At 37.5% G+C, this 22,056-nt stretch overlaps 2 protein-coding genes and 1 long non-coding RNA gene across 3 annotated transcripts; 2 read left to right on the forward strand and 1 right to left on the reverse strand.

Annotated features, from left to right (window-relative positions):
• Positions 1 to 267: 267 nt before the first annotated feature.
• On the forward strand, positions 268 to 3,807 carry LOC132707558 (uncharacterized). Its single transcript, XR_009619746.1, has 4 exons — positions 268 to 592; positions 644 to 1,306; positions 1,363 to 1,538; positions 3,409 to 3,807. It is a non-coding gene; the product is annotated as an uncharacterized LOC132707558 (long non-coding RNA).
• A 578-nt stretch (positions 3,808 to 4,385) lies between these two features.
• LOC132706964 (uncharacterized) lies at positions 4,386 to 7,254 on the reverse strand. The gene is made up of 3 exons (XM_060678564.1): positions 6,616 to 7,254; positions 4,557 to 6,500; positions 4,386 to 4,478 (listed from the first exon to the last, which is right to left on the reverse strand). The coding sequence occupies exons 1-3, from the start codon at positions 7,252 to 7,254 to the stop codon at positions 4,386 to 4,388; spliced, it is 2,676 nt and encodes an 891-aa protein (XP_060534547.1).
• Positions 7,255 to 14,943: 7,689 nt separating this feature from the next.
• LOC132706966 (CLIP domain-containing serine protease HP8-like) lies at positions 14,944 to 22,055 on the forward strand. The gene is made up of 7 exons (XM_060678565.1): positions 14,944 to 15,559; positions 15,932 to 16,127; positions 16,205 to 16,416; positions 19,834 to 19,915; positions 20,909 to 21,093; positions 21,279 to 21,386; positions 21,742 to 22,055. The coding sequence occupies exons 1-7, from the start codon at positions 15,430 to 15,432 to the stop codon at positions 22,053 to 22,055; spliced, it is 1,227 nt and encodes a 408-aa protein (XP_060534548.1). The 5' UTR covers positions 14,944 to 15,429.
• The last annotated feature ends 1 nt before the right edge of the window (position 22,056 follows it).

The raw sequence follows: 22,056 nt of genomic DNA on the forward strand, positions 1-22,056 counted from the left end.
CATTTTTGGTAAAAGTAATAGATAATTTTTTTTTTTACGCTAAATATTCCATAGATCGATGTAACTCGTCAGGCAGAATCCGAGAAGAAAAGTGACCGGGGGTGCTGTTTGCTGATAGTCCAGCCCAGCTTCGTGTACAAATGCATGGCGGGGAGACCAGAAAGTTTTCGAAACTGGGTGAGGGGAAGTCCGCGTTGGACAAATTTTGAAAATATCTGAACACACGTGTCCTGTTGAACTTGAAAAAGACGAAATTATTTTTAAAAAGGTATATTGTTGCCAAATAATAGATTTTTTTTTTAATTAAAATATTTGACAGATCATGGTAACTCGTGAAGCAACATCTCAGAATTGAATCGGCGAGTTGTGTATTTGCTGACAATCCGAGCCTGCTCCGTTTAGATTTGCATAATAGGAATCAAAAATTTTCGAAACTGCCATCGCGGAAGGCCTGGTTGAATGAACATTGTTTTCGTCGAACCTCTAAAGGTTAACGATTTGGATCATTTTGGAAGATACATACGCCGCGCTTTTCAAAGCGGACTGACGTGCCCTTGTGCAACTTGATAAAGGCGGAATTATTTTAGGAAAGGTATATTATTTGTAAAAAAATATCCAATTTTTTAAGTAACATATTTGACAGACCATGGCAACTAGTAAAGCAGAATCCGAGAATTCAATCGGCGGCTGTATGTTGACTGACAAGAATATAATTGCTGTTAATCCGGCCCTGCGTCGTGTACAAATGCATAGTGGGGAGACATGAACATTTTTCGAAATTGCGGACCTACCCTCTTGGGACTCTACGTTGGACAAATTCTGAAAACGACCCCAGAAATATAATTGGTGAGAAAATAGTTTTTTTTTGTGTTAACAGTTAACAATTTTTTATTTTGGAAATAATTGGTTTCAGTATGTACTGGTATTAGTGAATCAATTTAATGGCCTCAGCATCTCTAAACCCACCATCTTGAGACGCGTTAACGATCCGGATCGAGTTACGTCGCGTAATTGGGTCACTTTTTTAATTAAAAAATGAAAGATGTACCTACCATACTTTAGAAACCCCTACTCCCCTTTGGAGGTGATGAAATAAGTTTTGGCATAAAATATAAGTTCCTCATTACTTTGATATGATAAGTATAAGTCTTGCCTGTTTTTTTTAAAGGAGGTTCAAACCCGTGCGAGGTGAGCTTTCATATATGAAACAGACCAGTCATGGGGACACGAGATATGGAAAGTTTCAGCGTAGTCGTCGCCACATTGCTGCCAACACTGCATATATAAGGAATCACGAACCATTCAGGTAAAATTTTGAAAAACATATTTATGGCAATATAGAGCCTCTCTTTTTTTTAACAGGAATATTGAGACTTAGACCAGTATCTTTTTAAGTAGGCATGTGGGGTAAAGAAGACGCAGAAGCTTCAGTCGGGTACCATCGGTAACGTAGGCAATTGATATATTTCCACCACTACATATGTTGGAGTGGAATTTCCCATTTGATGCTTTGACTGACTAAATGAGAAAACTTGGAGGTAAGCTCTTACGGAATTCTATGGAAATATGTTTAGTAACATATTGGTGCATTACTCTGTCTTCCAGTCAGTTTCACATAAACTTTGCACGTATTATAAAAATGCCACCTACTTTTTTTGTGTTAATATTATTGAAACTAGTAGCTGGTAGCTGTACTCGTAAGCCCAGAGAGTCTCTGTTTTGAACATAATACACAAAATGGGGCGTTCAAAAACAATAGACTGCATGCCTTTTAGAGTCGGCGTAAACTATGGTCATATACCCCTGATCAAATTCAGAACTAGAAAATCGTTGTGTCTCTGCATTAAAAATAAAATTTATTGTAGGCACCTAGTAGAGTATCGAAATTTTCCATTTTTAGTGCCCAATTGGTTACTCCAGTAAATTCCAACTGTTCTAATTTTTTTTTTTTTAATAATTTATGATGTTAGTGAGTTTCATTGCAATTATTTGTTACTTAAATTTTCTGCGTATTAAACCTTAATTAACAATACGCTATTCGTTAACGCAGGTAGAATTAATGACGCTGACTAACCTGATTTTGTCCAGGGGGGCGTAGTACGGTAGTTTGTACTGTGATGTTTGGTAGTTTGGCAGTGAGCTCTCATTTATAAAACATGGGAATGTTTCGTTATCTTCAAATCGTAAACACGTATCATTAGAATTATATTTTTAAAATATTGATTAGGACATGTACTAAGTAACTAAATGCTCTAGCAAAAATATTCACACATATTGCGGAAAACGTACAAATTTATATTAGAGAAAATTAACTATTTTTAGAGGTTGGTTTTTCAAAAAGGCGGGGATTTAGTTAAAGAACAGATATAGACTAAAGGGAAGCTCTATGAGAAAAGTTAGCATTAAAAAATCGATGTTTTCGTGTCATAGCGAAAGATGGATTATTATTAAAAATAATACTTGCATTAATTGTTGTCACCATTTGTGAAAAATATGGAAAATATCCTCTAGGTTCGCATACCTTTTTTTATTTTTTTTTAAGGTGGCTAACAAAATACACAGACAGAAAAGTTTAGATCCTGTTCGTTAATGTAGCGCATAGAAAAAAATTAGAAAGAGAACGTTTCGTGTATGGCATACGTAGTTAGTACGGAATATTAATCTGAAGGCTGCAAGACAGTGAAAGAGTGATGCGCTTAAGTGTGGTTCAGAGAGGTTATTTGGGCTGTAGAAGTTTTTCTTTGAACAGGGTTCAAATAGCGTCTCCTAGAGCGTTAGCAGAGAAGAGTATTACAGTATTTAGTATAAGCGTCCAGATTTCATTATTGTTGAGATTGCATAGAAACACACTTTCATGTAGTAGTAGCAGCAGCTTTAAAGTATATGGCTTTTTAGTTAAGATGCCTTTCGAGTTTGCTTTATGGCTTGATAGGAAATTAAAGGGTAGATACAGATAAGTTACGATAAAAAGTATGTACACTATCCTCAAAGATCAGCAATAAATAAAAGAAATTGATGAAATAGTAAAGTTGACTGCGATATCTTAAAATCATCAATAAGATAGATAAATTAATTTTGAAATTATTAAATAATAAAAACAAATAATAAAATAGCAAAGAAAATCAAAATCATCAATAAGATAGATAAATTAATTTTATAAATATTAAATAATAAAAATAAAATTATAATAGCAAAGAAAGCCTACCACGGCCACATACACATAATATTTTCGACATATGAACTTTTCCCAGATAAATAGTCAAATATTTCACGATACCTTAAAACAGAAGCATGCGGAAATATGTATGAAGTTAACGCACGGTAGATGACTTAGTAAATTAAAAAGGTATATGGTTTCTAATATCCTACTTTATTAATGAAAATTTTAACCAGGTTTTTGTTTTGCAGATATTAATGGTGGAGCCACACAGCTTCCAGTTCCGAAAAAAGAAATCGAACACTTTTCGTCTTTATTTCCCCTGTCCTTTGTGCGCAATAAAAGTACAGTTTGTACCCGCGAGGGTACACATTCGCAGAACTATATGTTTTTAAAATAAATGCTTTGGTCAATATTCACTAGGTGGGGTTACCTTATTAAAGAAAATCTTATTCCAAGAGGGAACACTAGTTTATATTCGAACCGCTAGAGGGTGCAGATGGTCACGCGAACAATATGATCAAGTCTCATTGACGGGTGGGAAAATATCTGGGCTCTGATTGGCTTCGCCGCCATCGCAAACTAGATGAGGGGGATTGATTAAACCCCACATTTCTGGTTGCTTATGCAATGGGGGCCAGTTTCAAGGGATTATGGGTAAAGGGGGAGGAGCTAGAGAGTCGTGGGTAAGGAGGACACGCCCACAAAAGGGAGAGGAGTGGGGGAAGGCTATAGTGTACTTAAACACTACTTTCAGATTAGCTAAAGGGTCGTCGGGAGGGGCAGATAGGGGCTCCAGGGTCAGAAAATGCCAATGCAAATCGTTTGGGTTGGAACTCAAACTACATAATGGGCGGGAATTCAGTATGGATTCCACCTGAGTTAACACTGTCGACATTTCCTCGAAAGTCAGGATTTGAGAGCCTATCACACGAAACAAATGGGTCTTTACCGACTTGACGCCGGCCTCCCAAAGTCCTCCAAAGTGAGGACTGGAGGGTGGGTTGAAGTGCCAGCGCACCTCACACTGGTCGGCGGACTGCTGGCAATACTGTACCAACAACCGGTTAGCACCGACAAAATTTCTACCCTGATCACTATACATGTCAGTGCAACGCCCGCGACGAGCGACAAAGCGCCGAAAAGCGGCCAAGAATGCGTCTGAGCTGAGTTCAGAAGCCAATTCCAAATGGATGGCTTTGGTAGCCATGCAAACGAATAGGCAAATTTAAGCCCTCTGAGTCTTAGCGCCGCGCCTTCGCGCAAGGGTAATGGAAATTGGACCAGCGAAATCGACACCGGTATGCGCGAATGGCTTGACCTGCGATACACGAACGGGGAGTAGTAGAAGATGTTTTGCGTCGAAAGACAACGCAGAACCTCGGAGTCTGCCACCGACTCGAATGAGACCGTGCTCGTCGATAAAGGGCGCTAGGGAGCGTAAAGGTTTGGGGCACAGTTTACCGTTTCGAAGACACTTCAGCAAACCGGCGAACACCTCACGTTGGACGTATCCTGTCAGCAATGCGCGGGCGTGGTATGTGTCCGCAAAAGACAAATTATCAAGCGCTCGCTTGGGAACGGGGGTACGACAATTATTTAGAAACCTACAACAATAAGCCAGGATCCTCTCAATTTTTCGTAACGACGAGAAACGGGTTAACAGTTCTCCGAGCGAGTCAACTAAAGGGGTGGACACACAAGTCAACACTGGTTTACGTTCCAGTTCCAGATCGTCTCCGGGGGTGAAGTCGGAGGTGGGCCACTCTTCCACCGGAAGACGCAACCAAGGGGGACCACAGAACCAAGAGGGGTGGATTAATATTTGCTCGGGGAAAAGCCCTCGGGATGCGCAGTCAGCAGGGTTGGATGAACCGGCGACGTGATGCCAGGAACTGGCGGAAATGATGTCCTGAATGAGGGACACGCGATTGGCTACAAAAGTTGTCCATCTGTGGGGGGAGGACTTTATCCAAGACAACGCAATTTTGGAGTCACTCCAGGCGAATACTCTCGTGGTAGTCAACTCAGAGGCTATAGTGGATCGGACGAAATATACGAGTTGGGCGAGCAGTAACGCTGAGCACAACTCCAGACGGGGGATCGACACTCGCTTCAAAAGCGGTACCCGATTCTTTGCACACAGAAGGGTGACGGAGATATGGCCCTCTGTGACGCTTCGCAGATACACGGCTGCACCGTATCCGCGCTCCGAAGCGTCACAAAATCCGTGCGTCTCCACCTGGACGCCATTGCTAGGCAGTACCCGACGAGGGATTGTCAGCCCAGAAAGACTGTCCAGCTGAGATGAAAACGAACTCCAATCTTCGAATATGTCGCGGGGGGGAGGTGCATCCCAATCGACGCCCTGGGACCAAAGCCTCTGTAGGAGAATTTTGGCAGTCAACACGACCGGGGATAAAAAACCTAGGGGATCGTATATTTGGGCTACTTGTGACAAAATATTCCTTTTTGTGCACGTCCTATCCGCTACTTGGATGCGGTAGGAGAACACATCCCGTAAGGGACACCACTGCAATCCCAACACCTTTAAACTGGGATTGTCGTCTCCGCATAGGGAAACGGGTTGATGATGTGAAGCGGGGAGTGAACTCAATAACTCGGGGGAGTTGCTCGCCCATTTGCGCAACTCGAAACCACCCAATTTTAGCAGCGATACTAATTGATCCCTCAACTCACGGGCTTCCTCCAACGAGTCTGTGCCTCCGATAATGTCGTCGATGTAGGTTTGGCAATCTAGGAGACGGGCTGCTAACGGGTAACGCGCTCCTTCGTCCCTAGCAAGCTGACGCAACACGCGAATAGCCAGGTATGGGCTACAACTTAGTCCATAGACCACCGTTGACAAGAAGTACTCTCGCACTGCTTCGCGGGGATCAAAACGCCACAGAATCCGCTGGAAGAGGTGGTCGGCGTCACTCACTAGGATTTGACGATACATCTGACGAATATCGGTGGTGAAAACCACACAGTACAGTCGAAGGATGAGCAAAATGGTTCCAATGTCGGGTTGGAGCTTGGGACCCGTAAATAGAAGATCGTTCAGAGACCGTCCGTTGGAAGTTTTGGCTGAAGCATCAAACACAACACGCAATTTAAGGGGTTCGCTATGTGGCTTCCAGACGGCGTGATGAGGAATGTAGTAACCTTGGGGAGAGGGGGGCAGGTCGCTAACGAGTGCCATGTGACCTTGTTCCCAATAATCTCTCAAGAACTCGTTGTAGGCTAATCGCAAAGTTGGGTTCTTGGCCAAACGCGCCTCTAACAACTGGAATGGCCTAAGGGCTTGAGGGTAAGATTCACCAAGTGAAGGGTGTTTATCCTTAAAGGGTAAGGATACGACGTATCTACCTGAAGGGGCACTGGAATGGGTAGAGAGAAAGATCTCCTCACACAATTTGTCTTCAGGAGACATAAAGGTCAGCAGCAGTACTCACAGTGGTATAAAAATTAAAGGGAAAAGTTGGTTCTAAAGAATTCACTTTTCCTAAGACAACCCATCCGAAGTTGGTCCGAAAAGCGCATGGGCCACCGTTCTGTCCTTTTCTAAATCCTGGCAAACAAATATCTCCGTAAACCTCTGCCCCTAAAAGCACGTCTATTTCGTTGGGTTCACAGAAGTGGGGATCAGCCAAGGGTAGGGACCTGAGATGTTTTAGATTCTGCTTATCAATCACCTGGTAGGGTACCTTATCACAAATAGATGGAATAACTAAAGCCTCTATATGGAGAGCAGGGGATTGGGAGGGGGTCACGTTCAGGGCAACCTTCCCTAACGCAGACGTCGACATTTGGTTGAGGGCTTGAATTGGTGTCGGAGAGAGAGACCTTGGAAGCTCTAATTTCTTCGCAAAGGAATCTGTCACAAAACTGGCTTGACTAGCTGAATCCAACAGTGCACGACAAGTAACAAGTCTGCCAGATTTATCCGAAACGGACACCGAGCAAGTGGCAAACAGCACGACCTTTTGAGAGGAGAGATTGGTCATCATGGTCACCGGACTAGGGATAGTACCTTCCTGGTTGCCGGGAGCAGGGGGAGCTTCATTTGACGGGGAGGGGGTAGTAAGTAGCATTTCCAAAATGCACTAAAGTATGGTGGCGCTTGCCACATACACGACAATTAATCTTGGAGGGGCATCTTCCAACACCATGGGATCGCGCGAAGCAATTAAAGCACAAACGATGTTGCTTGATGAACACATGCCTTTGAGGGGGCTCAAGAGATAGGAAGGAATCACACTTTGTCAGAGGATGGTAGTCCATAGGGCAGTATAAACACTTATTCGTGCAACTCACATCAGCACTCGGAGGGACAGACGTCGCTATCATAGATGTGGGTCTACGTGTATCGGTTGAAACTCGCTTCGAAACCTCAAGCCTCTTGGTAGGGGTAATAACTTTTGAGGTAACTAAAGAGTTTTCTAAAGCTTAACAATTCTGTTCCAAAAAATCACACAAATCTTGAAAAGTTGTAATATCTTTATCACAAAATTTGAGTTCGAACCTCGTCTTGAGAGTCGAGTCGAGTTTCTCTAAAAGCAAATTGAATTTTGTAAAATCCCACTAGTCGATATCAAATTTATCGATAGCTGCAAGATTCTCTGAAAATGTTGAAAGCAATCTCCTCAGTTCAACAACCGAGTCACTCTTCATAGTCGGAGCCCGAAAGATCGACAGCCAATAATCGGTTAACAACAACCGATCGTTTTGATAACGCTTCACGAGGGCATTGTAAGCTATACTATAATTGGCATCCTTAATTGGCAAATTCTTCACGACACTGAGAGCATCCTTTTCCAAATAAGACACTAAAAATTGAAATTTTTCAATGTTTGAAAGGGAAGAATTATTATGGATCAACGTGTTAAACATATCAAAAAATGTAGGCCAATTTTTCAATTCGCCATCAAATTTCGGAATGATAATACGGGGGAGTCGGAGATTACTATTTCTTTGCGACTCTCGTCCAACTACAGATGGTACCGGAGGGCCTGCCTTAGGTTCCACTTTCTCAAATAATCGCTTGGCAATAGATCGAATTGAATAATGCAACTGATCAAAGTGATCTTGAACCGCAAACTGTCGATCTCTTTCCGAATCATTCGCAAAGGAGATTACTTCCAATTGCAAGGACTCAAAAGTGCTAACTAAACTCGGCAAATCCTCCACCATGCACTGGAATTTGCATAAAATTTCATCATCATCGGGTTCAACGCGAGCTTTCTGACCCGCTGACAATATATCGTTCAAGCGTCTAAGTGTTAAATCCCGCTTAGCAATAAATTTATCCATTTCCGACAAAATCGTTTTGTAAACAAATGCACACCTAAGTCTCGAAACAAAGTACCCACGTAAATTAAAAGGAAGAAGAATTTGAGCACGCAAAAAATATGCTTAGAACGAATGAAATAAAAAGACGGCCGCAATTCGAAACGACGGTAAACACTGTTTATGAAACCGCTTTTTTGCGCTCCAAACTTTACACGTTTTTTGCTAACCTGTTCACGATAGCGAACATGTATTTAAAATTACTAAAGTTTGTGAATGACTATAAAAATCCAAAAGACTGATTCTGATTTGGGGAGAAGGACCAATATGTAAAGGGTTGGGGGAAGGGAAAACTTAAACGAGAAAGAGCGGCAAGAAAACGGTAGGACATACAACACCCGAAACGGTTAATCAACCACCTTGATGGTTTCCCGCGTCGTCGTCTGCCCGGCCGGGTCTTCTTAGGGGTATTTTCTGGAGGGTTGGGGGTGGTATTTACCACAACACAGCGTGGGGTTCTCGCGAACCGGTCACAAAAGGGAGCTTGTTTTTTCGTGGTTCGCACTACGGACGCTCACGCAAGTCTGTCTTTTCGCGCGGCTTAACCAAGGTCGGGTATGGTGGGGGTGTTGTATACACAGCGCGAAAATAAAAAGTTAACCCAAAACAAAAAAATTATGAAGTTACCGAAAAATGTTATTCAACCCTTAACATCGACTATTATAAGAATTTAGTTTCTTATTGTTAACAAATTCATCAACAAGATTTTGGTTATCCATGCTTCCATGTTGAAATTAGATCTGTTTTCCCACTAATTTGTTATAGGTTTTTGAGGTATTTGGTTCAAAATTAAAGCGTTTTTGAATGCACATTTTCCTTTTTCTTCGCATTTCAATTCTAATACAGAATGCCAATTTTCAATTTTGTTTACAAACTTTTTATTCCATTGTAATTTATTTGCATCTGCAATACTTACTCACTCATGGTCTTCACTTACTAATTAAAACTTTTGACGAAACAATGGAAAATGTAATCGTTACTAAGGGCGAACCATAATACTCTATAGATCGGAAACGAAGCGCTTGTTGAGTCTTTCTTCCATGTTGAAAATGTTTCCCTGAAATCTTGTTTTGTCAACATTTTAAACACTGTACTTATTTATATCTTTTGACTGGAAAGTTAATCATTTCTCATGTTGCTTAAAGTTAATATCGCTACTTAAATATATGATGTAATGGATTCATTATTTCCTAATTGCAAATGCAAAAAAAGTTTCGAAGTAGATAGGTTTTAATATCCGAGTTAAATAAATAATTGGAAATGGTGTAATAACTACGTGGTATTTATAATTAGTCGAGTGTTTATTTTAATTGTTTTAAAATTGGAGTTAAGCTAGGAGAATACGATTTACGAAACACGGAGGACTGCGAAGAAGGATACTGCGCTCCAAAAGTGCAAGATTATCGAGCGGAAAAGATGATGATTCATCCGAACGATAACAAACGGACATACGCAAATGATATAGCCTTGATAAAGCTAGACTATAATGCAAATTTTAGTAATTGTAAGTAGTATCGAATAATTAGTATATAGCTCCGACCCTTTTCTTGTAATGAATTTATAATAGGCCAATAATAAAATGAAAACCAATTTTCACAAATACAGAGATTTTATCAGCGTTGCAGTTTTTTATCGTCAAAATTTTTAACTAGTTTAGTATTACGTCTAGTAATGTGCAAATGATTTCAGTCAATATTAACCCGATATGTCTTCCGGTGAGCGAAATTAATGACGATCTAACGGGAAAATCGGCTATCGTCTCCGGATGGGGTGCCACGGAAAAAAAGTTCTGTTCTAGCAAAATTTTCTTTAAATTTCAAAATTACAAATATTCCTAATAGTTGCTAAATTAGTGTAACAGCTGTTGATCAACTCTTTCCATAACGACAACAAGGGTAATTGAAAAAATCAAAACTCAAGACCTAAATTTTTTGCGAAAAAGTAGTATTTTTATTTAAGTTAACGAAAATTATTTCACATTTTCATGGAAATGTTCGGGTGACTTTTTATTTAGGAAGGCTTTCCGTTACATAAAATTTCTGCAGTTTGAAACATCCAGTTTAAACTAATTTTAATTCTATCATTTTTTATTGTATTCCATATTTATTATATGTAGCGACATTGTGATGAGCGGAAATGATTTTAGGTTACAAAAGCCCAATACTTCTCAAAGTATCAGTACCCGTGTTGACACTGTCTGTTTGTCATAAAGTGTACCAACAGTTTGCTCCAATTACGGATCAGCAAATATGTGCCGGTGGATACAATGGTAGAGACTCATGTGGAGGAGACAGCGGTGGACCGATGAAGTATGTCGGACTTGTTGACGGCTCGCCTAGATACATACAGTACGGAATTGTATCATTTGGCCCGAGACAATGCGGTGCCGATGGGCAACCGGGTATTTACACCAGGGTTGGGAGTTATATCCAATGGATTTTGGATAACATGGAAGAATGATTGTCGTTTTCATATTAGTACGTTAACGAAATGTTAAAAAGAAATATTTTCACTTTGGATCCCAAATTCTCAAGATTTGTCAGACATTTTCGTAATGATTGAACTTCGTAAATGCGTGTTATGATTTCAAAAAGATAACTTAGTTAAAATGCCGCATCCAAACTTCTTCTGTCAGCGGCCTGTTTGGTTGTTAAATGCCGCATTAATTTAATTCGAGATTTTGATTATCGTGCACCTGAATGTCGTTTTCAAAACTTTTTAATCATATTCTGAGCATAGGCAATACCTCTGCGCCATGTATTTCATTGGACACCTGCAGCAGCTTGAAAAGTTGTGAATCGAACCTAAATTTGAATTAACATTGCGAAACGCCTTATGGCGAGATGCGATAAAATTCCTGCGGAATCGAGAATGTGGTTTCGACCTTTAAATTCCTATATGTTGTTTTGCTACCGAGTCTAAGCCTAGACGATTATTGATGCGTAGAAATGGTGAGCCCTTTTTTTTTAATTTCGTAAGGATTTCACAAGGAAATCCGTTTATTTGCAGCCCACGATTTGTTTACCGCTCCTGGAAGTTTCAACTTACATGAAAAGGTAATCCATCAACATCTAGTTCTTTCAACCATGTCGCAACCATAATCTAGAAAATGGAACAGTTGGACAGAGCGTTCCTCAATTCAGAATTGGACTATTTAGAATTTTTTGCAACAAAAATATCAAGTAGTAAGGAAAACAGATCAACGATTGTTTAGCAAGATTGTGACAAATAAACATTTCAAAACATGTGTACTGGGTTATTCATTATATTTTGACGCCTACCTACAGGGTTAATTTTAAAAGATAGAAAAAATGTATAAATACAAAAGTTTTAAGTAAGATTTTTGCTCTATTATCTTATGCAAATGTCAGAAAAAACAAACGACAATCGCAACCTGTCAAAATGACAGCAACAACTTTTTTTTAATCGAATGCCTTATATATTATTAGCTTAAGTCGTAGATAATTTAGCCGTTTTTGAGATATTTCTGTCATTCGATTTCTGGACAATAGCCATATTGCTTAAAAATGGTCAAGTCTGCCTTGATAGTAACCATATTCTCTATGATTGTAATTGTTTTAATAATGTTCTACTTTTGACAACTAATCAAAACTAAAGATCTACAGCGTTAGTTAAATAACTTAAGATTTTTCAAATGGGTTATACTGAGGAAGGAAGACGGCAAAGAATAAAATTATATTATTCAACCGGAGATAATGTTGTAAGGGTTAAAAGATATTTTTTTTAAATTAAAAATATAATTAAACAATTTGAAGACCGAAATAGTCTCACACGGAAGATCAGGACAATTGAACGAAATTTTGATAAAGACCACAATATATTGCTTTACTTGTTACCTATAACGAGAAATATTGTTCCTATTTGCCTATTTATTTATTTTTTTCCGTGGCCGTATCACCATCCAGGTAACATTTGAGAGGTATGCGCCGCTCAGCTACAGCCGGAGCGGGAGTGGGTAAATTCACGATTTAAGTACCAACTTATAAAGAGTATTTTTTTTTATATATAGGGCGCCAGGTGATTTCTTTACTTATATACCCCTAAAAACACTGACATCACCAAACCTAATTCGCACTGGTGACATTAGCTACGGGTATTACAAAAAAAAAGGAACAAAAACACTCCATGACATTCAGTTATTCGATTTAATGTCGAAATGGGGGGAAGAGTTATCCGCCGCACTGGGATCGGTATACAAGATCGCAATATGTAATTACATTAAACAACTTTACACGTTTTATTTTCCTACAGCGTAAATAATCTCTCGAGAGTATAGACGAGTATAAAAAGAGGGTAACCCCTTAACGACAAAAAAAAAGGAACCGTCAACTCATCGTTCAGGTAATATCTTAGATGTACAAACAAAATTATAGAATTCGCAATAAAACTTAAGTTGGGCACTACACCAGTCCTTTTTGTCGAATCGTTTTATTTCCTTTTACGTGTATGCGAAAATAAAAAAACAAATTCCACTACGTGGTACTTATCTGGAGTACGGACGTCGGTGTAGAACTCTCAGGTTAATTCCGAAGATTCCCGAAACTAAGGCGTTTGCTCTTCCCAATTTTCCGGATGTTCTAGGCGTACTATTATAATATCAACCAATACATGGCCTTTTCCGGATAAATAGCAACCTTCTGTTTCTCGTATCCGTCCGAAACCACAAAAAGCAAATTGCCAAAAAAAAGAAAAACGCCTAAGAATGGAAAAGAAAAAAAAATCAAGAAGTGATACGAATTGATAAAGATTCTACAACTACAATTTTATTTTTTTATTGGTTTTTGATTTCAAGTAATTTATCTTATTTATCTCAAGAGTTTAAATTTTGAAAGTAAATCATTATGCTTTTACTGTAAAGGAAATTGACCTTTTTTTTTCCTTTATAAATGAGTTAAAATAAATTGTCCAAAAAAAAACGATCAGAACAACTACCGAGAACTACGCACACAATAAAAAGAGAACTTACCTCGTATCAGCACAAAAAACAAACCCAAAACACGAGACGTTTCTCTACAAAACCCTATATCTATTCAAGATAAGCTTTGGAACTTCTTAAAACAACCAGAGTACCACAAAAGTCGCCCAAGCGGGATGCAAAGTGAAAAATCCGTAAAACGCTAGAATAACTTTTCTGTTCACTAAGCAACCTAGTTATGACTCGTGCAAAATTTAAGAGCGATCACCGCGGTCACGGCTTATCGCGCTGCCTTTTTTTTTCTCGGTGCGTCGTTCCTTTTTTTCCACGCTTTCGTATTTTGCCATCAACATGAGTTTACCGGGTGTCTCAAATTTCAAACGTAACATACTTTAATTAATTAATAATTAATAATTAATTTTTATTCTCTTGAAGTTTGCTAAATATCAGTTTTACGCATCACTAGATATCATGTGAAACAAGATTTGACAAGACACCACCTACCTAAAACTTAAATACATAAATATAACCAAATAAATGAAGCATATGTGGGGGGAAGGGAACTACGTGTAGGGATTACTTAGTGCGGAATAATAATAATAAATCGATATGGGGCATCGAATATAACGCTGAGTGTGATAAGACATACCCCAATACCCTTGGAATTTAAAATACTTTCAATGCAGGGAAATGCCAAGGATCGCATAGCATTGAATGCACAGTAAATAATTGAGGATTTAATTGCTTTCCTTACAGGTAAACAGCATATAGGTACCCGTGGCCCATTAAGTAAGGCAAAGTACCCTAGCTCGAAAAGTAATGTAAAGATTTGGATAGAAAAAATATTATTTTTATTATTACCGTCCTCTTAATAGAATTTGGTGCGGAGTATCCGAACATTTTCGGAAAAAAGTGTCAATAACTTCATAATGCCTCAACACATGTTGTTAAATTTGGTTTGTTGTTAGATTTTGATGATTGATTGGTTCGTGATTATTCAGTAATACCCGCTGAACGATGCGATGAGTTAAACATCAATCGCAGCGAACAATGCTTTTAGTCAACCAGTGATTTTGTGTGGTTGTGGTGAAATGTGACTAATTTTGGATTACGTGTTTGTTATCTAACAAGATTTTCACAAATCTGGCGCTATATTTCCTAAATTGAATGTGGGAAGTAAAAAAAGGCTCTTTCAGGTTATCAACGCTTCCCGAACGGATTGATTTGGATTTATAAATACCTCGATATAACTTTTACTGCAATGAAATCTTGGAATTTGGTTTAAAGTTTCACTGTTCACAGTTTCCACTGTACCCAATTTACTTAATAACACTAAATAATTATAAGTTAAATATATATTTAAGTACACCAACAATACAAAATTGTCTCTTAATCTTTACAAATATACCTGTTGGCTCCATTTTTCACAACTCCAAAAAAAAACTAATTATGCACATCGGCTTCATTGACGCTATCGCGAGCTTATTCGAACGTTTTTAGTATTTTAGTCACGAATATGGTCGCTAGATATTTAAAATGCAGCTGGTATTTTGACATTGAAGTTCTGATGGATCTGTGTATGTTATGTACGATAGCAGAAGTATACTATGTAACACGTTTATAAACTCGTTGCGCTCGTTGGGAAAAATATATATTTAAAACTTGTAGCATAAAATACAATTTTATATTGTAATTTTTTCTATTGAGTTTAGTTTTATTAAAATCCATTTGAAAACTATTACGCAGTGCTAAACATTTTTTTAAATAACATTACGTAGGTAACTGCTTGCTAATCGGCAAATAAAACGGGAAATTGTAACACCATTTAAGTAAAGAAACGTTATAACGACCAACTTCCATTTGAATATATTTGCTAACTTAACGGTCAGGGCTGTAAAACCTAAATCTATAATTCTCAGTAATAGAGTGCGCCGAAATAAATTCAAATGGGGCTGTAATTACCTTAAATTAGCTTTCTCGACGGATGGTTCCATTAGTAATCGAATTGGTAAATCAGTTTATGAAATATCATCGGCCCAACAGGTTGTTCGTTGAAATGTTCAAATTGTTGTGTTTTTCTGTGATCTTCGAAATTTCCGTCGGATACACAATAAGTAAGTGAATAGTTGCAGTACTGTTTAATTTATATCAATTTCATTGTCTCGTTCGGTTTAGCTTATTTAAATGTTTGGTTTCCTTTTCGAATATATCGGGTGTCGAGAATATTATTTTCCACTTCCGGTCAAGCTCACCATTTTAAATGCAGTCTTGCATGTTGCATGTTGCACATGTTGCACATTTATAATCAATATGACGACACTATTGGCAATTTTCAAATAAATCGAGTTATCTGGGCGGATCCACAAAACATAAGTATATCGCCACAACTAACTAAACGGATTTCAATATTTTTAAAAAACGTACTACATTAACTTCAGCGTTGATATCAGTGGTCATTCTTTTGTTCATTGTCTCATTTTCTATAGCCTTCAGGGATGAAATATCGTGCCAGATGCCTATGGGCGATAAATGCGTCGGAATTCGGGAATGTCCATTTTTTTCCGAATTGCTAGACAGAACTCCGATCCCGCGGCCTAGGAGCGTCGCGAAAATTTTGCGAGACCACCAGTGTGGATTTGAATATAAGAATAATAAGATTAAACCAAAAGTTTGTTGTGTCACGTATGTATCATGCTGCTTTTTATAGTTACAATTTATTTGTTGTTTCGCTTTTCCCATTTGTATTTTATTAATTTTAGAAACACTGCTCCTGCGCCGCCAACCACTGAATCGTCTTCTCAGCTGGCGGAGAAAATTCCTCTAGCATTCGCTAGATTTAGAAGTCACAAGAATTTTCACCTCTTACCATTAAATGTATGCGGTTCCATCGCAACGAATTCCAGGATTACCTCTGGAAAGCAAACAGGATTGGAAGAATTTCCATGGATGGCCCTCATAGCATACAACACAGGTACGCTTAAAGATTTTTTTATAGAAAATTTAAATATCTACTGATTAATTTTATATTACATTACACATTTACATTTTACAACCGCCGCTATTTGGTATTATATAACCCATGCTAATTTAAAAAAAAAAACCTTAGAAATTGCTGCGTTATGTTTTTTTCTATTATAAGTAAGGGGTGTTTTTTTTGGATGTATAGAACTTTAAGTTGCAATAAAACAACGATGGATTATTCGATTGACATGAATTTTATTTATCCGAAAGGTAATCTTGTGGCATTACATTTTAAATATGGTTTCTGGCATACGATTGCCACGGCTGGCGCGGATGTAGTCCAATCGAGGCATCCAATTTTCGATTAATTTTTCCAACATTTGTTACCGTATATCGGCAATAACAATGGTCAAGCGTTTGTGGCTTATCCGCATAGACCAATGACTTTACATAGCACCACAGAAAGTAGCGGTGTTAAATCACAAGATCTTGGAGGCCAATTCACAGGTCCAAAACGTGAAATTAGGCGGTCAACAAACGTGTCTTTCAATAAATCGATTGTGGCACGAGGTGTGTGACATGTTGCGCCGTCTTGTTGAAACCACATCTCTTCGACATCATGGTTATTCAATTCAGGGATGAATGAGTTAGTAATCATAGCTCTATACCAATGATTCCACCAGCCCATAAAGCGCACCAAACTGTCAGTTTTTGTGGATGTAGGGTAAACTTGCCCAAATCGTACCAGTTTTGAACAACTTGAAACACTATGAAATTTTGGTTGTTAAAACTTTAATAGAATAAACATTAGACATGTGTTAATACTTAAAGAAACCCTGTTTTACTACTCAAAATAAAATATTTAAAAAATAATGAAAAAAGTACGATTTAAGACCATATGTCTTAACTCGTACCGCACTATTCCTAAATCGTACTTCTGATGCAATGTTGGCAAGTGTAAGAATATGTGGCTTTTCCTACACCTGCGCAGTTGTCGTGCCCCCATATGTTGCATTTGATGCATTGAATCATTGATTTTTCTTCATCTTTGCGGCATAAAATGCAATACCAAGTATTAGAATTCTTTTCTATTAAAGAGCGTTTCTTTGGTTTTGTTGGTCCATCTAATTTATTTTCTAACATATTTTTATATGGACTCTCAGTAAGGACTACGGCCTTGCTTGTTTTCTTAGATGTTTGCGGTGGAAGTCGATATATTGGTGACAAATTCTCAATAACCGTGCGGATGGATGCGTCAGTTTGATCGTGTGCATTTGTAGAAACATTCGCTGTGGAAGGACCAGGATCCGAAAGTTGCATATCAGTTTGGGTCATTTCATTTTCATCGAGCACGACATATTTTTCATCTGGTATTCGATGCCTGTTGCAAGGCCACAATCCACAAGTTTCAAAACCTTTCATAGCGATGTCCATACAAACCGATCTAGGATATGCCACTCCCAAAATTTCAGATATGTTTCACCAGGGTGATTTCTTATCCAAACTGCACATTCTTTGTTAAAATTAGTTTTTAATGACTTAAAGAATGATCTATCCAAAGGCTGTAGTTTGTGTGTTGTGTGCGCCGGCAAAGAAAACATTACGATACCGTATTCTCTAGCAAGGTTTATGGCTTCTAGATTCTTAGTATGTGTGGTATGTCCATCCAATATTAATAGAATTTTATGATGCAATTGTTTTTCCAATTTTAAATGATTTATGAAATGTTGTAACCATTCGACAAAGATTGAAGCGACAATCCACCCACTCTCAGAACAAGTGTACAGCGTTTTAGGCGGGCCACCACGTTTAAGGATATCCGTCATTCTTTTGCGTTTGAAGATGAACATTGGAGGAATAAAGTCTCCACTAGCATTCATGCAACAAACGCATGTAGTGTTAATTCCACGTTCTCCGCTAGTGACTGCTCCGACTTGATGTTTTCCTTTTAACGCTAATATTTTAGCAGGCTTATGAACGGTATTAAGACCTGTCTCATCCATGTTAAAAATTTCGTTAGGTCCAAATTGGAAATCTTCTAGAATCTTTTCGTATTTGTCGAAAAATTCTGATACAATGTTTTTGTTAAATCCTTTACATCGTGCCATTGATGTTGGTTCAGGCATTCTTAAGGCAATTTCTGGGTGGTTTTTCATAAATTTGTAATACCATTTCCAACCGGCTAACTCTTGCACCTTATTAAATCGGTGCGGAAGTTTGTATTTTTCTGCCAACTGAAATGCTAGATGTCTTAAATCTGTGATAGTTAACCCAAAGAATCTAGACTCCAAATCCAAAATGTGATGAACCAATTCGGTCTCCATTTGCTCCGTCAAATCGCTTGGTTTTCCTATTTTTTTCTGAGAAATTAGACCTTTTAAATGACGTCGAAAGGTCGGTTTTGGAATACTATATGTCCTGCATACTTCATTGAATCGTAATTTCCCATTATTAAAATCTTGTATTGCTGCATTCATATTTTCCATAGACCATTTATTATATTGTCGTTTTCCCATTGTGTGCTAAAAAAAATTATTTTTATTTTTTCCTCTCATAAAATGATAAAATTAAAAACTTAACAAATATGTATAAACAGAAATTGATTGGTTAAAACCAAAATGAAAACAATTTCATTTCGTATTCCTAATTTGTACCGGTACGAATTAGGATGTATAATAAAGTACGATTTACGCTCAAAGTCCTCTTCAAAATACACTTAACGCTTTTAGGTTATGAGAAAACGCTGCGCGCTAATTCTACCACCAAATGAATTGTAAAGAAATGCAATTTTTGAAAACCGTATGATTCACAATATTATGTTTATAGAATTCTTAAAAAACGCTTACAAAAAACGCTAAAATTTTACAAGAAAACTGAAAAAAACTTACTTTTATCAGTAAAATTACATCTCGCACAGGAATCACTGCTTCGGAGCACCACAGCTGGTTAGCTTAGCACTAACTCAAGTAATCACCGACAGATGCCGCTGTATGTTTTATAAATTCTGAGTAATTTAGGTGGTACGATTTACGCGCAAGTGCGATTTAGGCAAGTTTACCCTAACTGTGCTTTGACATACACTTGAGGATTAGCTTCGCTCCAAATGCTGCAGTTTTGTTTGTGCGAGAATAAATCACTTGACAGCTGTTAAATCGGTCGCCATCTTGAACAGTTATGCCAACTTAAAGTTCTATACATTGGTAAAAAACACCCATTACATATGTTTAGAAACATATCTGTGTTTGAATCATTAAATAATATAACCAAGAGAATTGTATCGAATTTTTGTCACTTTGTCACTACGATGACCATTAATTTTGAAAGTATGATCTAAAAATAAATTAGGCAAATCACTTTTTAAGACGAAAGCTAAGTTGGATGAAAATATAAAATCGCGCAATATAGTAATTGATTTTATTTCTAGGAGATGGAATAGATTTTCGTTGTGGAGGTACCCTAATAAATGCCAGATATATACTCACCGCAGCACATTGTATTATAAATACTATGTCTATGTAAGTAGCTGACTTGTAATTATTTAGGTGCTGGCGTCTCTATTAACACTAGGCACTAAAGTAGTAATAGCTATAATTGAAATCGACTATATGAATAAGTAACTTCAAATTCAGACGTGCTATTTTTATAAAATTTGAATAAATTTAAGACTTAAACAAGTTAAAAGAATTAAAGTTTTCACTTAAAGCTGAACGTGAATATATTTAATTACCAAAATCTCGGTCGGAGAGAGATCATAGTCACCCCGATCAGGAGTTTCGAATATTTTTCGACTGGCGATGTTTTTTTTTATAATCGACTATTATAAGAATTTAGTTTCTTATTGTTAACAAATTCATCAACAAGATTTTGGGGACCCATGCTTCCATGTTGAAATAAGACCTGTTTTCCCACTAATTTGTTATAGGTTTTTGAGGTATTTGGTTCAAAATTAAAGCGTTTTTGAATGCACATTTTCCTTTTTCTTCGCATTTCAATTCTAATACAGAAAGCCAATTTTCAATTTTGTTTACAAACTTTTTATTCCGTTGTAATTTATTTGCATCTGCAATACTTACTCACTCATGGTCTTCACTTACTAATTAAAACTTTTGACGAAACAATGGAAAATGTAATCGTTACTAAGGCGAACCATAATACTCTATGGATCGGCAACGAAGCGTTTGTTGAGTCTTTCTTCCATGTTGAAAATGTTTCCCTGAAATCTTGACTACAATTTTGAAACACTCCTTATTGTTTTTTCAACATTTTAAACACTGTACTTATTTATATCTTTTGACTGGAAAGTTAATCATTTCTCATGTTGCTTAAAGTTAATATCGGTACTTAAATATATGATGTAATGGATTCATTATTTCCTAATTGCAAATGCAAAAAAAGTTTCAAAGTAGATAGGTTTTAATATCCGAGCTAAATAAATGATTGGAAATGGTGTAATAACTACGTGGTATTTATAATTAGTCGAGTGTTTATTTTAATTGTTTTAGAATTGGAGTTAGGCTAGGAGAATACGATTTACGAAACACGGAGGACTGCGAAGAAGGATACTGCGCTCCAAAAGTGCAAGATTTCCGAGCGGAAAAGATGATGATTCATCCGAACTATAACAAACGGACATACACAAATGATATAGCGTTGATAAGGCTAGACTATAATGCAAATTTTAGTTATTGTAAGTAGAATTGAATAATTAGTATATAGCTCCGACCCTTTTCTTGTAATGAATTTATAATAGGCCAATAATAAAATGAAAACCAATTTTCACAAATATACAGATTTTATCAGCGTTGCAGATTTTTATCGTCAAAATTTTTAACTAGTTTAGTATTACGTCTAGTAATGTGCAAATGATTTCAGCCAATATTAAACCGATATGTCTTCCGGTGAGCGAAATTAATGACGACCTAACGGGAAAATCGGCTATCGTCTCCGGATGGGGTGCTACGGAAAAAGGTACAGTTACATGTTCTAGCAAAATTTTCTTTAAATTTCAAAATTGCAAATATTCCTAATAGTTGCTAAATCAGTGTAACAGCTGTTGATCAACTCTTTCCATAGCGACAACAAGGGTAATTGAAAAAATCAAAACTCAAGACCTAAATTTTTTGCGAAAAAGTAGTATTTTTATTTAAGTTAACGAAAATTATTTCGCATTTTCATGGAAATGTTCGGGTGACTTTTTATTTAAGAAGGCTTTCCGTTACATAAAATTTCTGCAGTTTGAAACATACAGTTTAAACTAATTTTAATTCTATCATTTTTTATTGTATTCCATATTTATTATATGTAGCGACATTGTGATGAGCGGAAATGATTTTAGGTTACAAAAGCCCAATACTTCTCAAAGTATCAGTACCCGTGTTGTCACTGTCTGTTTGCCATAAAGTGTACCAACAGTTTGCTCCAATTACGGATCAGCAAATATGTGCCGGTGGATACAATGGTAGAGACTCATGTGGAGGAGACAGCGGTGGACCGATGAAGTATGTCGGACTTGTTGACGGCTCGCCTAGATACATACAGTACGGAATTGTATCATTTGGCCCGAGACAATGCGGTGCCGATGGGCAACCGGGTATTTACACCAGGGTTGGGAGTTATATCCAATGGATTTTGGATAACATGGAAGAATGAA

The sequence above is a fragment of the Cylas formicarius genome, unplaced genomic scaffold, assembly GCF_029955315.1.
Source record: "Cylas formicarius isolate icCylForm1 unplaced genomic scaffold, icCylForm1.1 PGA_scaffold_9__14_contigs__length_23061073, whole genome shotgun sequence".
Taxonomy (NCBI): domain Eukaryota; kingdom Metazoa; phylum Arthropoda; class Insecta; order Coleoptera; family Brentidae; genus Cylas; species Cylas formicarius.

Excerpts from the sequence above, each read along its gene's own strand:
- LOC132706964 (XM_060678564.1), bottom strand. The coding sequence starts at position 7,254 with ATGCTACTTACTACCCCCTCCCCGTCAAATGAAGCTCCCCCTGCTCCC. Across the intron at positions 6,501-6,615 it reads CCTTTAATTTTTATACCACT|GATAAACACCCTTCACTTGG; the intron begins GTGAGTACTGCT and ends TTACCCTTTAAG. Across the intron at positions 4,479-4,556 it reads ACGAGCACGGTCTCATTCGA|GTCAAGCCATTCGCGCATAC; the intron begins GTCGGTGGCAGA and ends CGTGTATCGCAG.
- LOC132706966 (XM_060678565.1), top strand. The coding sequence starts at position 15,430 with ATGGTTCCATTAGTAATCGAATTGGTAAATCAGTTTATGAAATATCAT. Across the intron at positions 19,916-20,908 it reads CATTGTATTATAAATACTAT|AATTGGAGTTAGGCTAGGAG; the intron begins GTCTATGTAAGT and ends TAATTGTTTTAG. Across the intron at positions 21,387-21,741 it reads GGAAAAAGGTACAGTTACAT|GTTACAAAAGCCCAATACTT; the intron begins GTTCTAGCAAAA and ends AAATGATTTTAG.